The sequence below is a fragment of the Erigeron canadensis genome, chromosome 6 (genome assembly GCF_010389155.1).
Source record: "Erigeron canadensis isolate Cc75 chromosome 6, C_canadensis_v1, whole genome shotgun sequence".
In the NCBI taxonomy this organism is placed as follows: domain Eukaryota; kingdom Viridiplantae; phylum Streptophyta; class Magnoliopsida; order Asterales; family Asteraceae; genus Erigeron; species Erigeron canadensis.
The window spans coordinates 29,001,794-29,018,252 of NC_057766.1; the positions used below are offsets into that span (position 1 = coordinate 29,001,794).

Here is a 16,459-nt window from a genome sequence, read left to right on the forward strand (position 1 = left end):
ACTCTTTAAATATGTTGAGTGCGGAGAGTAGAGTAGTAGGAGACCAGGGGGGAAACGACAAGCCTTGAAAATTATTATATTTGAAAGAACTAATGTTATAAAAATATCGTAAAATTTATAAATCACGATTTTTGTTATTAAAGACTTACATCGCATGTATAATTTAAAAATATCTAATGTATTATCAATTAATTATACATTTTGTTATCTTGTGAAAAAAGTTCCTCGCTTTACAAGTACATTAGCCGGAGTCAGAGCAGGTGAAACTCCGTGGTCACTAAGATTTTTTCTTTTTAAGTAAGTAGCGATTGAACCGGCTTGTGACCTACAGAGAGTTTTATCCTTCTAGAGACACATGCCCAAACACTAGACCACCACCCAATAATGGTTAAGCCACGTTTTTTTCTGTATTATTATTAAAAAAAACACCAATAAAATATCACAAATGAATAATTTTTGTTCCCATTGCATATCGCGTAGCTAGATTAAGCTAGCTTAGCTTGAAACCAAAAGGTTCTATTTATTTTACAACAATGGCGTATGAGTTGGAGAGTTGGTACAACAAGACAAATGAATTCAGTTTATGTGAACAAAAAGAATGCCATGGAAATTTACATGGTTAACTTGCAAAAAACGTATAACCGGTCAAATATTTACTTGTATACCAACACATTTTAGCTAACAATGCTCAGGCGACATGCTCAAGGTGCTGGTTAACCTCTGAAACAGTAGATAAAGCATTTGTTACTGCATTTCAAGGGGATGTTCGTGTTTTAGTTTCTGGGAGCAATCGAGATATATACTTTGATATTTTGAATTCAATCAAATGGCCTATTAGCTCAGCTGGTTAGAGCGTCGTGCTAATAACGCGAAGGTCGCAGGTTCGAGACCTGCATGGGCCAATCTTTTTTAAGCCGTCCTATTCATTTTCTACAAGTTTCATAAGGACACCTGAACTTTAAGAAATCTACAATTCTGAACCCTGTCCAAAGAATATACTCCGATACTCGTATTAAGTACTTGGGAAAACGAAAGTTGACTTAAAATTTTCACATACAATCAGTTTTGTTTATTTTTTTGGACTTAATCGACTCAATGAGTAAATCTCGCAATTTAAGACTTATGCGAAGTATGTAAAGATTAACTTGACTCAAAAAGTCAAAGATGTACAGACTTTATTCAATAAGTCGTTGAGTTTTGATAAATTTTATTTGTATTTCAAAACATAAAACAAACTGCTTAACCTACACATATCATAATTATCTAGACAATCTGGACATCACTTGATGAATAAAAAACCAAACAGGCCCTTAATTAGCCACCATAACCAAAAAAAAAAAAAAAAAAAAAAAAAAAGGAACTACTATGCATTTGTCATTTCTTTATGTCAAAAATCTCCTCCTGTATGCTACTATTTCTGCTATACCTTGATATATTTTTATAAAACTGTTGTTGATATTCTAAGTTATCAAATAATAGATTGTTTTTGGCTGCTTATTATGTGAGAAATAGGTTGTAACTTAGTTAACGACAAAATGGTGGAAACCATAAGCTTGCAGTCTATCGGCTTTGTTAGATATGCATCCATCCCCACCTCTAAGCATTTTGCTTCATCTGATGACATTGCGTGGGCTGTCAATGCAACAATTGGAATATGCAACTCTGTTCCCATTTCTGCCCTTCGGATTGCTTTTGTCGCTTCATAACCATCCATTTTAGGCATCTGGTGTCTCAGATAAATGAAAACAAATTAGAAATCGTCATATAGGGTCAGGTTCATATGAGAACAGAATATACAATGAGAACGTTGGAAAAATGCCATATGTGTCTTTTGCCCTTTATGTGAATTTTACGTATATTATGTAGAAATTATGGTGGTTGTCACACTCTCACGGAATTTATCGTTCTCATTAGAGTCTGAGTACTATGTCAGATAAAAATATATATTATACTTCTTATATTAGTAGTTTGGTAACTTTATTACCTGACAATCCATGAGTACTAAATCATATGGTGGAACATTGGTCATTTTGGTTGGAGTTTCTGATCCATCTTCAGTTTGTAGAATTTGAAGAGCTTCCACAGCCTGCAACCCATCTCCTACAACTACAACTGTAGCGCCCATCTTTTCAAGCATTATAGTCGCCACTCTCTGGAGTATTGGTGTATCTTCTGCCAGCAAAATCCGCACACCTTGTAGAGATTTCTGTCCGTTCATTGCCTTCTCTCCAGGTTCTGCACAATTTGAATTGCATCTTGAAGAGACAGCCAATGGAACCTTTTCATTCGTGTGCAATTTGTTCCGCTCTGTAGAGATCTCAGTTAGTTCAAGAAAACAGCTTTTTGCAGTTCCATATCGTGAAGACGAAAGTGTGCGCCATGTTTCCTCAGCTTGAAACATTCCAACTGAACTTGAATTGATTTCAGACTTTTCAGAGTCGTTTGAACTCTCTGGATCTGAATGCACATTATCGATTTCAAGAAACTCGTGTGTGTCACCTCCTACAATAGTATGTCTATGAGAATTCATTTTTTCTTTTATAGCAGCTTCCATTATCTGAATCACCTTTGCCTTGTATAACGGTTCGTTTACCATTAACAAGTGTCCTCTGTTGTGAAGCTCTATCTTAATGGAATTAGAGGTATCATGATTTAAAACCCAAGCAAACTTTGCTCTCCTGTTAAAAGTATCCAGGAAATTAAGCTGTTCTTTCCATATGTCCGTGCTTAAATTTAGTAGTCCAATATCAACGACTATAATGAAAATCGAAACCTCCATTTCTTTCTTGTTCAAAGGTCCAACTTTTGAACACTCGTATGTTATACTTCGGGCATAACGTGCAGGTATAAAGAGATCTTGAAGTATGTGTGTCAGTTCATTCCACTCGGATGCATCCCAGACAGGCACTCCAATTTGAAGTAGCCATTGAGACAAAATCATCCGACCCATACATCCATTTAGCGCAAGAACTACCTGTAAGTCCATTTTGATTATTTATCATAAGTAAATTTAGTTATATCGAACCATGTAGCTATTGAGAGAACTTTGTTGAGAGAAATTCGCTTCATGTTAACCTTCAAGTTATGATCTGCATACTTTAACTTGTAGTTGTCTCGTGGTATATCTACTGGTGTACCGAGTAGGAGATAAAGCTGCATTAGAGTCCCTGGTCCATTCTTCTTGACAACTCTGATTTGTCCACCCATCTTGTTTACCTGTTAATAGAAGTTTTATGTGAAAAAACTTTCGGACCTAAAAGAATATGTCATACACGAATTCATCTTTTTATAATTTCTTGACCCCTCAATGATGTTGGGCTTATGTATATTTATTTTGTATTTTATGAGGTAATCAGATAACTGATTAGAAGTTTAGAACAGCTTGTTATCTCACCAGAGTTCTAACGATGCATAGTCCAAGACCGGTTCCACCATGCCTAGATTATTGTAAAAACAAGTTAGAAAATGTTTTCAATAGTTAATTGGTTAATCTGTAAATGTTATCTTAAAAAAGAAAAGTTTCTCCATTATTACTTACAATCTAGTAGTAGATGGGTCAGCTTGTTCAAAGCTTTCAAATACCGACTCCCATTTGCTTGGATCGATTCCTATACAATGAAATAAGTTAAAAAAAGAAATGAAAATATCACTATGTATAACAAAAGATTTAAGGTACATACCGCAGCCAGTATCCTCAACTTCAAACCAAAGAATCAATTTGTTGTCTTTCTTGCAGGACCATAAAGCTTTACGATCCAGGGGAAATTTTCCATTAGCAATACAAGAATGTGGATCTTCACACCATCCTCGCAGAATAATGTATCCTGCTGTAAGTCAATTACGAATATCAAAACTCTAGAGACCAAATGGGCTAGCCTAAATTACTAAAAGATCTATGTTTTGATACCGTGTGCCATAGATATGAAGCTTGATAATATTATCTTAAAAAAAATGTACTTACATGTTGTGAATTTGATAGAATTGCTAATCAAATTAGCAAATATTTGAACAAATCTAGCAGAGTCTCCTTGAACTATTTTTGGCATATCATCTGATCACAAAAAGACAACAATACAGATTTTTACCAATATGTGGCTCTATAAGTTAGTAAAGATTACATCTAGTAAAACAGTAATGATGCAATACCAGAGAGATTTATAACGATTTCCACATTGTGGTTTTTGCACTGCACAGAGAACATATCGACTAGTCCTTCAAGTTCCCTGCCCATGTCAAACTCTGCTTCTTCAAGCACCAGTTTTCCTGATTCAACCTGCAAGTTATGATAATGTCATGAATATAGCTTTATATGATGATATCATTACATAACTCTGATAATTTTCCATTAGCATGGTTGGTTAGTTAAAAGACCTTAGGTATAAGCTATGACTTTTAGATAAATGGTTGTCAGTCATGAAGCAATATCATATCAAGATTTAAAACGGGTAAACGAATGAGATTTTCTCTATTTTGGTTACTCGAGAAAGGAGAGACTTTTTGACTTGGATGTATGTGGCCTAATCGGCATCCAGTGGCCATTTCTGAACCCTTCCCTGGCCACCCCCAAGATGTTACCTAGCAAGAGTCAAACTTAAGACCTCTTGTGAGCATATCAGTATGTTAACCACCTTGGAGGTAATTGTAATTCAATATCATATCAAGATTTGTTTTCAGAAAAAAGGTTTTCTCTGTTAATGTTATATATTTAGAGTTTCTTGTAATCAGTTCTTGATAAACCAGATATAACTACAAGTTGTTTGGGTATATCACCTTGCTAATGTCCAAAATATTGTTGAGAAGCCGTAGGAGTGCTGTTGAACATCTACGAATTTGGGTAATTGTTGCAGATTGCTCGTTTGTGAGACATTCATCGGACATAAGAATGTCCAGCAATCCTATGACTGCAGCCATTGGTGTTCTCAGTTCATGACTGTCGAATGTAAATGTAACTCATGAATTGTAAATCTACTGTGCATTGTCAACACAACATCTAAATTCATATCCATATTCAAAACCATACAATGTTTTAACTGAGATATGTCTTCAGATTACAAGGGTCATTTGACTATTTGAACATCTATTATCGTTTACTCCAGATATAAAATTGAACAAGATTTTCTGATGCTTTGATCAGTTCTACTCTAGTTATCATAAGTTTCTTACTAAGAATGTGAAAAGGGACTAAAGTAGTACTGTAATTCGTAAATATTCACCTCATGTTCGCTAAAAACTGGCTCTTGTAGTTACTGGATGCCTCAGCCTTCCTTCGTGCATCCAAATGGCTAATTAGTTCTGCCCGTAGCTTCATTTCTTTAGACACTCCATTCGTCAACACAAATATGCACACACATCCTATAACTAATATGCACACAGATGCAGATATCAGTATCATCAACGTCTTAAAAGCTCTCTCGTCCACTTTCCCCATTATATACTTTCTGGGTATTATTAAAACTCCAACCTGCAAAATTGCACATATAGATTACATAGGGTCAGCGTACGTAAAACTGCAAATATGTAAATTTCATCATATTAAGCATATTTGACTCAAAAAATAAAGTTAACACACCATAGGAAGCCGCTTTAAATTCAAGAAAAACGAATCGATATAATAGAGCTCATTGCCTAATTTGGCATTCTGTATGTGAACTTCATGGTTTGGTGGGGGTTTGTTTCCATAAGCCTTTAGTAGCCACTTGGCTCCAGTTTGTATGACCCAATCTTGTGAATCAACAGCCATCATGAGCTTGGGTCCAGTCGACGAGTTCCTCAACAATGGAGTCGTTGAAGAAGTAGCTAACAACCAACCTTCTTGTGAAGTTAAATAAATATGTCCACTATGAAACCCCACAAGTTCTTTCATAAGCTGACCGACACTATAAAGAGCGGTGGTGACACCTACAACGGCAACTATACTTCCCTGAGACGCATCTCGAACTGGCATAGCAGCAGACAGCAATGGAGAGTTTGTAAATTTACTCACTGCCACATGCCATGAAGGTGCACCATATGGTACTTGAGAAATTCCAGCAATATTTATTAATTCGTCTGGTGGAATAGCCTTTTGTTTTCCTATCTTTTCACCAGTATCGGGATCCAGTACTTCTCGGTACCATATTGCTGATATGTTACTATGTATAGTTTGATCATTCCACCCTTGGTGTGGTGATGATATGTTGACATCATAAGGTCCATCCATTGTGTAATTTGTAAGATCAGAGTATATATAATATGTACTATTATCTCTTGGATCCCTATGAAATGCCTGAACAAAGCCATTTTTGTACTTTATCGATATCGAATTTAGAGCTTTATGACTTGCAAATAATGCCCAAGTGAGATCCCTCATAACTTCATATAACTAGTAAAAAAAAGTTGTATGTTCATATTAGATTTCTATATGTTTTATGAATATCAGAAATAAGATTGACATAAATCACATAAACCTCAACTTGCTGTGCTTGGTTTTCAGGTTTGTTGTATTTCCTGATCACGTATTCTGAGATCTGAACTTGAGCTGTTGTTATTTCCACAGTTGAATTTAGTATACTCCACATACGTAATACTGGACGTTGTAATAATTCATAGCGCAAACCATATGCTAAAGCGTTTAATGATGTTTTTGTGTACACTTTAGTGAAATGCCATGTGAGAAGCGTTAACAGACCGATAAGAATTGCCAACATTACCTGCATACATGAAAACAAAACGATCCAATAAACCTTCATATATTTTGGGACACACATACAGTAAAGGAAGTTAAAACACTCGATGTTCTGTTTTTTTTTTTAATTTTCTTTTAGTACCATGATAGCAAGTCGAGCTACAAAGACGCTATAGTATGAAGACAGACAATTAGTACTGGTGCACTGAATTTCTTCTTGTTCGACATCTCTATGTAGACTTCTTTGCCTGCAAGGCGAATGGTTCTTTTCCCATGAATTTACAGCAGTATGAACTCTACCGAAAACTCGTTTCAGAAAAGATGTCATTGTTGTATTTGATGATCTAGTGATCACATAGTTGGATGTTTTTTCTTTATGTGTCATTTTATTTTTCTAAAATCATAGAATAAGAAAGAAAAGACCATGAAACTTTAATAAGAAGTTTGAACCAGAATATATGAGTTGAAAGAACTTTGGTTCTGAAATGGGTATTGTGCAGCACTACATATTGTGTTACTTCCACTATTTGGAAGGCCACCATTTGAGATTTTTATATGTCAAGAGTGGGGGCATAAGAATTTTTAGTCACTTATTCCTCAGCCACAATTTTCTTCCTAATTTTATATTGCTTCAGCCATACCAATACAACTTAATGCTTACACATGTAATGTTAACCAATGTTTAATTTCTGACTTCTTGGTGATTATTTTTTTTTTATATAATACATACTAGTTTATATTCAGTCAAATCTTCTCTTGCCAAGTAGTAAAAAAACACAGAATATATTAGATATACAACTGATTTTACATGTCAATAATGCATGCATGTGGTATGTGAATCAAAAGTTGTGATTTTAAGTATGTCATAGCTATGGTATAAGTTGTTTTTTTACTACATAACAAAAAAAAAAAGAAAAAAGTTGACTACATGTAAATGATACGAGTACTATATATGCGCCTCTCAACAGGCTCCTCTGTATGAAACCGTGCAGCTATTTAGTTTGTGAACCATTGGCACCTACTCTGCGTCTTCGTTGAGCGACGAGAGAAGGAAGCGGAAGGTGGGTCCCTTTGACCATTTGAGGAACAAATAAAAGTTGTAAAAAGAAAATTAATAACAAAGGAAGTGAGGCATTATGTTGGCAAGTCAGTTTGAGTGTTAGTTTAGAAGTGTTGATGTGCACTGAGTTGATACAACTGACAAGAAAGTGATGAGATCCCTATTATTAGACATGGTCTAAGTCCTTTTTTTTTCGAATGGCAGGAATGGTTCAATTTATAAAAGAGTTAAAAAGAGAGAAACACCTACAAATAAAACATAACATGTGTAGCCATCAAGTTATATTGGTGTGGGGAGAAGTAATGTGAAATCTGAAAGGATATTGCGGATCCAAGATTCTTAACCAGGGTATATGCAGGCGCGCGACTTTGTTCTTAGAGACCACAATTTTGTATGTGTTACGTTATAACCGCAACCCATGGGATCTAGCATGCTTGTAGCTCCAAAAGGACCAAAACAGGTTTTACAATCTACACTAATGACTGCACACACAGATAAAAGTAAACCACCTGATGGGTCTAGGGTACCCATTGAAAAATAATGAGGAAGTACTCTGTGCAGTCTGGGGTCATTTTGGAATTTTCTTTTTATTTTGACAGAGAATCAAATAATTGATTTATTAAGATACAAGAATCAGGAACCCATGTAGGGCTGTCTAGGAAAGCAACACTCTTTTTTTTTTCTTTATCTAGATGGGACAATTTCCTATTTTTACCATTCAATTAGCTAGACATATATATTCGGATACATTCATCTATCTACTATCTTTTGGATGTTTAGTTGGTTTGAGTATTGCTGCTACTATATATGCTATGTGACTTGGTATGCAAACAAATATATGTCCAAACATTGTTTAGAGCATAATGTGTCACTTCAAATTCCTGTTTAAGTATGAATGCATAAGTCATCCCAATTGATCAATTTTATGTTAGGCCCCTTTTTTATACTATTAGAAGTATTAATACAACAATTGATGAGAAAATTATATTTTTGGTACCTCAACTTGACAACTTTTGCATTTTTAGTCTCCAACTTAAAAAATTGCAACTTTCATACCTAAAGTTTTGTGTTTTTTTTTATAGTTTTGGTACTAAGTTCATACGGCGATAAATTTTGTCGTTAACGCCCTCACGTGACAAACACATGAGGGGTATTTTAGTTTTTTGACCCTTTTTTTTGATAAAATTACAGTTTTGATACCCCAAGTTGTCAAATTTTTCACTTTTGGTACCTCAAGTAGACAACATTTTTTTTATTACACTTTATAATTTTCATCTCACACATTAGCATCTATCAAACAACACACACTTAAAAATCAACACACATTCATATAAATCCATGTATACCTATATCTCTATATCATACCAAATTCAATACATAAACATGCATAAATAGATTCAGATTTCTTATATAAATCATACACCACCAAAAAGGGTTACCGACTATCTCCTTCCCCACCATACACCAGATTCCGATCTAATCTCGTCTGTAACAAATATATTCATCTGTAGTAGATTCCGTTAAGATCTCGTTTGTAGCAGATTCCGATCAAGTATCGTTTGTAGCATATTCCAATAGAAAAAGAGGGTAATTTAGGGGTGAGAGGATTCAGATCTCTTATATGAATCATACACCACCAGAGAGGATTTTCCCGCGACATGAGTTTTTTTCGGCCATCAATCCACCAATGCATTCAGTTCCTCCATCGTCACCCGTAATTACACCAACAACATATAATATTTCAAGAATAGATACACACCATTGGGAGTTTTTTTATGAGCCGTTAAAAAAAATATAAGAAATCATGTGTGTTGATTTTTGAGTGTGTGTTCTTTGATAGGCGCTAATGTGTTAGATGAAAATTGTAGAGTGTAATAAAAATATGTTGTCTACTTGAGGTACCAAAAGTGAAAAAATTGATAATTTGAGGTATCAAAACTATAATTTTCTCAGAAAAAAAAGGAGGTCAAAAGACTAAAATACCCCTCACGTGTTTGTCACATGAAGGCGTTAACGGCAAGATTTAACGTCGTACGAGCGTGGTACCAAAACTGAAAAAACCACAAAACTTTAGGTATGAAAGCTGTAATTTTTTGAGTTGGAGACTAAAAATGCAAAAGTTACCAAATTGAGATATCAAAAATGTAATTTTCTCACAATTGATTCCTCCTATAAAAAACATTTTTTAGGATGGTTGTATGTGTCGTGAACGATACTAGCAGAGGAATATATATATTATAGAACATTTTAAGGTCGTATTAAGTGGCCTTGTAATTAGGATGTCGTTTGAGCGGTATAAGATATTTTAGGGGACTATGTATTTCGCAATGTTGATTTATATTAGGACACTTTGAAAGCATCTTGGCATTTTATACCACATCTTAACTAGGACACCACACCAATGGTACTATTAGATTTTTCCCCCTTCTTTCTTTGAGAGAGAACTATTATTCACAGGGCAGTCAAAACATTTCAAAATGTTAAAGTGAGAAAAAAGAAAAAGTTTCACTCGGTTATTGGTCACGCTGAACACTCTATTGTGTTAACAACATTGCTCTTACTTTAGTGTTATGATGCAAACTTGTACCACTCCATCTACATATCAATTATCAAACATGATGTTGTCGATTGCAACATCCAATACCATGGTGTTGCAAACTTGCAATTATTTTTGGTGTGCTAACGGTTGCTGAATGTGCTATCACTTATGGAATTTTTGTAGTAGTAAATTAAAATGTGGAACCTAATTAAAGGGTTGATTAAAACGATCTGGACATAAAGCAAATAGTCATTAGATTGGTACTAGAAGTAGACAAAGCACGGGGTAGAAGATTTTTATTCCTAATTTGATAAACATCAATTTTTTTCATTAGATCTGTGGTAAGCAAGAATCCAGTAGTTCAGTGGGCTTGCTTTATGTGTTTTTTTTTTCCCTCTCTTACTGAATATTGTAACATTTTAATAATACATATATTAACCTTTCCACTTATAAATTATAAGTTATAGAGTTGTGGTTACCTTATTGGTCTATATTCTCGATATGAACTTTACAGCTACTCAAAGGTTTATCTTGTAATTTATATGATTAAAATAATGTCATAGATATTTGATTGAAGAACAATCAAAGTTGATAGTTGAGAAGGTATATTTATGATTTTGGTTGCTTGAAGCCAATTTCATTTACCAAAATGATAGGAAAAAAAAATAATAATAAATTATATTTTTCGTCCTTAAAGTTGGTATGTTTTTTATTTTTGATCCTTGAAGTGAAAAAATATCAAATTTGACCATAAAGTTGGCCAAAATTTGCGATCGTGGTCCTTTGGCCAAACGGCATTAGTTTTTGGCCGTTAACGTGCGCACGTGCTAAACACATGAGGGCACTTATGTCATTTCACGTTACACCCGAGGGACGAAAAATGAAAAAATCAAGCTACTTGAGAGATCATACAAATAAATTTATTTTTTCATTATTTCTTTTCCGATCATCTTTGTCGGTCATCTTTTTTGATGGAATTTCCAGGCTAGACATTTATTCCCCAAGCCTCTCCAATCACCACCAAATAACCACCAACAACAATCACCGCCGTTTATAACCACCACCAGCCACCGCCGTCTATAACCACCACCAGCCACCACCGTCAATATCACCAGCCAATGCCACTACAATCACCACCAACCACCGCCGCCTACAATCACCACCAGCCACCACAGTCTACATTTACCACCAACCAACTGTCGTCTATAATTTGATTAATTGGTTGTGTTTTGAATGTCATGAATTTGAGTAAATGATTTTGTTTGTGGTTTAAATTTGGATTGAAAGTCGAGTTTTTATTAGGTATCATTGGAAAATAAATGCCTAGTCAGAAAATTCCATCCGGAAAAGATGATTGGAGAAGATGATTGGAAAAGAAAGAATGGAATAATAAATTTACTTGTATGATTTTCATTTTTCGTCCCTCAAGTAGCTTAATTTTTTCACTTTTCGTCCCTCGGGTAGTCGGGTGTTACGTGAAATGATATTAGTGCCCTCACGTGTTTAGCACGTACGTTCGTTAACATCCAAAAATAAACGCCGTAGAGAGGAAGGACCTTGATTGCAAAATTTTGTCAACTTTAAGGTCAAATTTGATATGTTTTTTCACTTTAGGGATCAAAAGTAAAAAACATGCAACTTCAGGGACGAAAAATATAATTTACTCAAAAAAAAAAAATAGGGTTGGTAATTTCGGTTGGTAATTTTCCACACTACGTGTGACATTGATCATCTTTAATCCATCAGATTGACACTTGATTTATCAATGTCATGTCAACAATACATTGAATTATCACATTGAACTATTTTTAACATTAACCCCAAAATTGAAATTTTGATTTGTTCATGTCACATCATCATATTAGCATTATGACCACATAATACAGAATTAAAATACATATTATTTAATTAACAATCAATACTCGGTAGAATTACTAATATAATTTAGTATTTTAGAGTATTGTTTTTTTTATAAACATTTAACACCCTGGCTTAAAAAAAAAATAAATGTAAAATAGTAGAATGACAAAAAGTCAAAAAGACAAATTATGTTTCTTTTTAATCTCTTTATTCGTTAACAAACAGCTGGAAAAAACAAACGTACACTGATTTTTTATTTCATTATAGTTTGATTATGAAATAAATAAACAACCAACCAACCAAACAGAACTAATACGCTCAATGTTCCAACGCGTTGGCCACCACTTTGGGGCAATACGTCGACGAAGATGCCGGATGCATCAACCCCTCCGCGCCGGAAAGTCAACGTTTTGAAAGTAATACATTGAGAATACATCTAGCGTTAAAGATGGTCTAACAAGACATATAATAAGCAGGTTTGAGTCATAATTAGGTCCATATAAGCAAAATGTTTACTATATGGATTAGATGTGGGTCATAATTAAGTCAATATAACTAAGCATGTTCGATATATGGATTGGATTTGTACAAAGAGAAAAATTTAATGTTAAGTTCAAATATCAATTTTTTTAAAAAATTCTTTTATGTTTTTTTATATTTCTATTTTAATATTTACTCTGCATCTTCACAAAATTATGTTTGTTTATAATTGATATAATTTATTGTCTGGATCCAAAATATCTAAAATTTCATCTTTTAGTTTTTACTTCATATGGATTTTGATTTAACATGAGTTCAACGGATTGACACGACTAATTTGTTTATTGAGTGGTTCGGGTCTGCAATTAACTTTTCGACTAGATTATTAAACGAATTGAGACATATGAATCCGTTAACCCATCAACTAATTGAGTTAATGGATTTAACATTTAAGTGCAAGGGGCGGCTATAAATAATAGAGTAATCTTTATGACACTTGATTTCCATTACATTTTCGAGCTTTTGAATCTCATTTGCTCATTTAAATGATATATATAATCAACTAACAATAAGAAAACATATCGTCACTATCTTTCGTTTATATACTTCGACTTTAAAATTTTATATATTTATGCGACTTTTTATCTTTCATATATGATGGGACCGTTAGGTTATCTATGGACAGTTAAAATATTGACAAACTTTTACAAGCAATCCGTGTGGAGAGATAAATTGACATTGACGGAAGTAAATTAATGTGTGATTACTTGATGATATTAGTACTATTTTTGATGGATGATGACCTATAAACTTGTATTACTGGTCCAGTTTTAAAACCAATATATTGTGATATATATATATATATCTATATCTATACTTTTATACTATATTATAAAAAAATAGCCCCTTTTATTTATGAAAGTGTTGAAAATATGTAATTTTCACTTAACACCCCTTAAAATATTTCAACATACACTACCCCATAACATTAATGATTAATTTAAACTACCAATCCTTTATTCTTTAATATATTTTCATTAACCATTTATATCAATTATCTACACCACCCGACGCCGTCTCCACCACCAATACTCGGCCCCCCACTACAACGGCATTGTCACGACCACCGCCGCATTGCACGGGTAACGTGCTAGTATTTATAAAAAAATGATGGTATTAGTATGATTTTTTTTGTGTGTGTGTGATATGTGACTTATGAAGATCAATTTACGGGATTGGTGGTTTATTAGTAAAATATGCCTTAATTTCAGTTATTCCAAATTTGAGATCTATTTTTTTTCATTTGTAAGGATAGGGTAGAGGGAGTATCTTTTTATATAACCAAAATAAGATAAATTAGGCATAGGTGACATTATAAGTTAGTTGACAAATAAGATTTAGGTGTCATTTTATCTGAACGAGCATAGTACATGTGTGTTGTTGTAACACCCCGAGCTAGGGCTCGAAATATTACGGAAATTATATAGCACACAGTGGAATTATCGTAGAACATAAAGTACATGAAAATAAAGGATTCGGTGAATCCAAACCAACATTTAAGGTGCAAGATACAAAGTAAACAAGAAGTCATGAATGAGAAATAAACGGGTCATTACAACTAATTTCATAAGTACCAAGCATAAACCTAAATGGACAACGGATCACGGATCCATGGGAGTCCCAATCCAAGCTCTAGCAGAAATGACAAGTAGCCAATCAATACTCCAACTTCACATGAATACCTGAAAAGTGCACTAAACAAAGTCAACACTAGGTTGGTGAGTTTGTAGTGATGGATCACAAGGAGCCATCGACAATAATCACAATACATATAAGGAAGATCCAGCATACAAGTAACCTTCACGTACCACACTATCAACCCATCATGATTTCACAATATAAACAAGCGTGTGATGGTAAACACATAATATGCCAATGCCAAATAGGAATCGTATGCAAGTCAAAGTCATAATGCGTATGATATGCATGCCAAAGTCGAATGCGTATGATATGCATGCCAAAATCCAAAGTACTCGTAGATTGGCCTTACGGTTCAACAACCTGCCTTTAGAACCATTACTCGTAGAGTGGCCTTACGGTTCAACAACCTGCCTTTAGAACCATTAACAACCAACCAATGCATCCCAAATGCATTTCCCCAAACCGCCCCAAACCTTGGTTTACCACAAAGTCCCACAAATTAGCCAATATCCATATCGAAGCTTAAGTGTGTTGCCTCTATCACAATTCCATCAATAATCATCCATCAATCCAACCAACCGAAACCATGCGTGCATACACTTAGGAGGATTCTACTTCCAACGAGTTCTCGATGCTTATATATAGGGTCACCCGCAGCCTTCCCACCACATACCAAACTCTTTGAACGTATAATCGACATCCATGTATGCACAAATATCCTAATAACTACTATAATCCAATCATATGCATAATCAATCAATCAATTCATCAAACAATCCATCGATCAATCCATAATTCAATCAACATTCAACACACACTATTTAATCATATCTAGTGCAAATAGATAAAATAGAACTATCAAACCATCAATAAATCAATCAAACAATAAACATGTATGGGTGCACTTTCCAGCCCGAATCTCAAGCGAGTAGGGAACTACGGAACTCACCTTGGTTCCAAGCAAAACGACAAGTTAAATTTAGGTTATAAACGTTCAACGATCGCCACGTGTCTACAACCTATCAATGTACATCACATTACAATCAATTCCAACTTTTATAACTTTAACAAGTTGGTCCAGCAAGTTCAAGTTGAGTCACAACCCCACTAACGCTTAAACAACCTTCTCGGGTGTAAATAAGACACTTAGACTCGACATTTTTAGAAATGGGGTAGGTCTCATCCCAAATGAGGGTTATTACAAGAAACTAGACTCTTTCACGAATCCAACGGCAGGTCACACGTCTCGATTGGGCTTACGGTTTGAGAGATACGACTATTTTAAGAACAAGTGAGTTTGCGATGTTCAGGGGTCAGGTGCGGCGCACCAGAAGGGTGGTGCGACGCATTTTTTGTTCAGAAAACTCACTCAGACCCTGGTGCGACGCACCAAAGAGGTAGTGCGACGCACCTATGCCCAGTTCAGTTCCAGATCATCCAAACTCGACCCAAACTCAATTTTTGACCTAGAAATCGATTTAGGAGGCTTCGAGACTCATTTTGAAGCATAATTAAACATACCTTAACATAAATAAACATAACCCACCTTACAAATCCATTCCATAACTCAAATCAAACTCAAATTCTTGAATTAACTTCTTAAAACCCTAAATGACACTTGCAAGCTTTTCGACTCGATTCAAGACCCGAATTCACTCGACATCAACTAGAAACAAGTAAACCAAGATAAAATAAAGGTTATGGAACAAGTTTAGCTTACCAAATCTTGACCTAGCACTCAAACCCAAATCTTGACCCGTATGGGATGTTTTCTTGCACCTTGGACTTCAAAACCCGAATTTTTGATATGATGCTAAGAAGATGATGTTGATTATTATTCTAGTTCTTAATCTTGCTTAAGTTTTTATAAAAGTGATAGAAATCTAGAGAGAGAGAGAAGTGTGTGTGTGTTCTTAGAAGAGAGTTAGAGAGAGAAAGGAGATGAAGAATGAGTGGGCGGGAGGGAGGAGATGAGGATAAGGGGGTGGGGTTGGGTCATGGGTCATGGGTTGACCCGCTTCACACATTACTAGCTTAATTAAATCGTCGTCGTAAGTCATCTAATAACGTATTGTCCAACACGTAGTCACGTGACCCGTTAAGCGTTTTGCCCATCATTTAATCTCAAAGGAGCTAAACCCATCATTAATTCAAT

General features: G+C 34.7%; 1 protein-coding gene and 1 non-coding gene across 3 annotated transcripts; one reads left to right on the forward strand and one right to left on the reverse strand.

Annotated features, from left to right (window-relative positions):
* The first annotated feature begins 828 nt into the window (after positions 1-828).
* Positions 829-902, forward strand: TRNAI-AAU. Its single transcript has one exon. It is a non-coding gene; the product is annotated as a tRNA-Ile (tRNA).
* A 447-nt stretch (positions 903-1,349) lies between these two features.
* LOC122604010 (histidine kinase 1-like) lies at positions 1,350-7,142 on the reverse strand. 2 transcript variants are annotated; one of them, XM_043776892.1, is made up of 13 exons: positions 6,807-7,142; positions 6,453-6,689; positions 5,570-6,361; positions 5,214-5,461; positions 4,771-4,930; positions 4,147-4,273; positions 3,962-4,051; positions 3,681-3,827; positions 3,539-3,608; positions 3,395-3,437; positions 3,076-3,216; positions 1,985-2,974; positions 1,350-1,723 (listed from the first exon to the last, which is right to left on the reverse strand). In XM_043776892.1, exons 1-13 carry the CDS (start codon positions 7,047-7,049, stop codon positions 1,469-1,471), a joined length of 3,543 nt encoding a protein of 1,180 aa, XP_043632827.1. In that variant the 5' UTR covers positions 7,050-7,142; the 3' UTR covers positions 1,350-1,468. The 2 variants fall into 2 exon arrangements, with proteins under 2 accessions (XP_043632827.1, XP_043632826.1); XM_043776891.1 differs by having other exon boundaries at positions 6,447-6,689.
* Positions 7,143-16,459: the final 9,317 nt, after the last annotated feature.

Coding starts and splice junctions, on each gene's coding strand:
- LOC122604010 (XM_043776891.1), bottom strand. CDS start 7,049: ATGACACATAAAGAAAAAACATCCAACTATGTGATCACTAGATCATCA. Junction 2,975..3,075: donor ATGCAGATCATAACTTGAAG/GTTAACATGAAG, acceptor ATGGACTTACAG/GTAGTTCTTGCGCTAAATGG. Junction 1,724..1,984: donor TAGTACTCATGGATTGTCAG/GTAATAAAGTTA, acceptor CTGAGACACCAG/ATGCCTAAAATGGATGGTTA.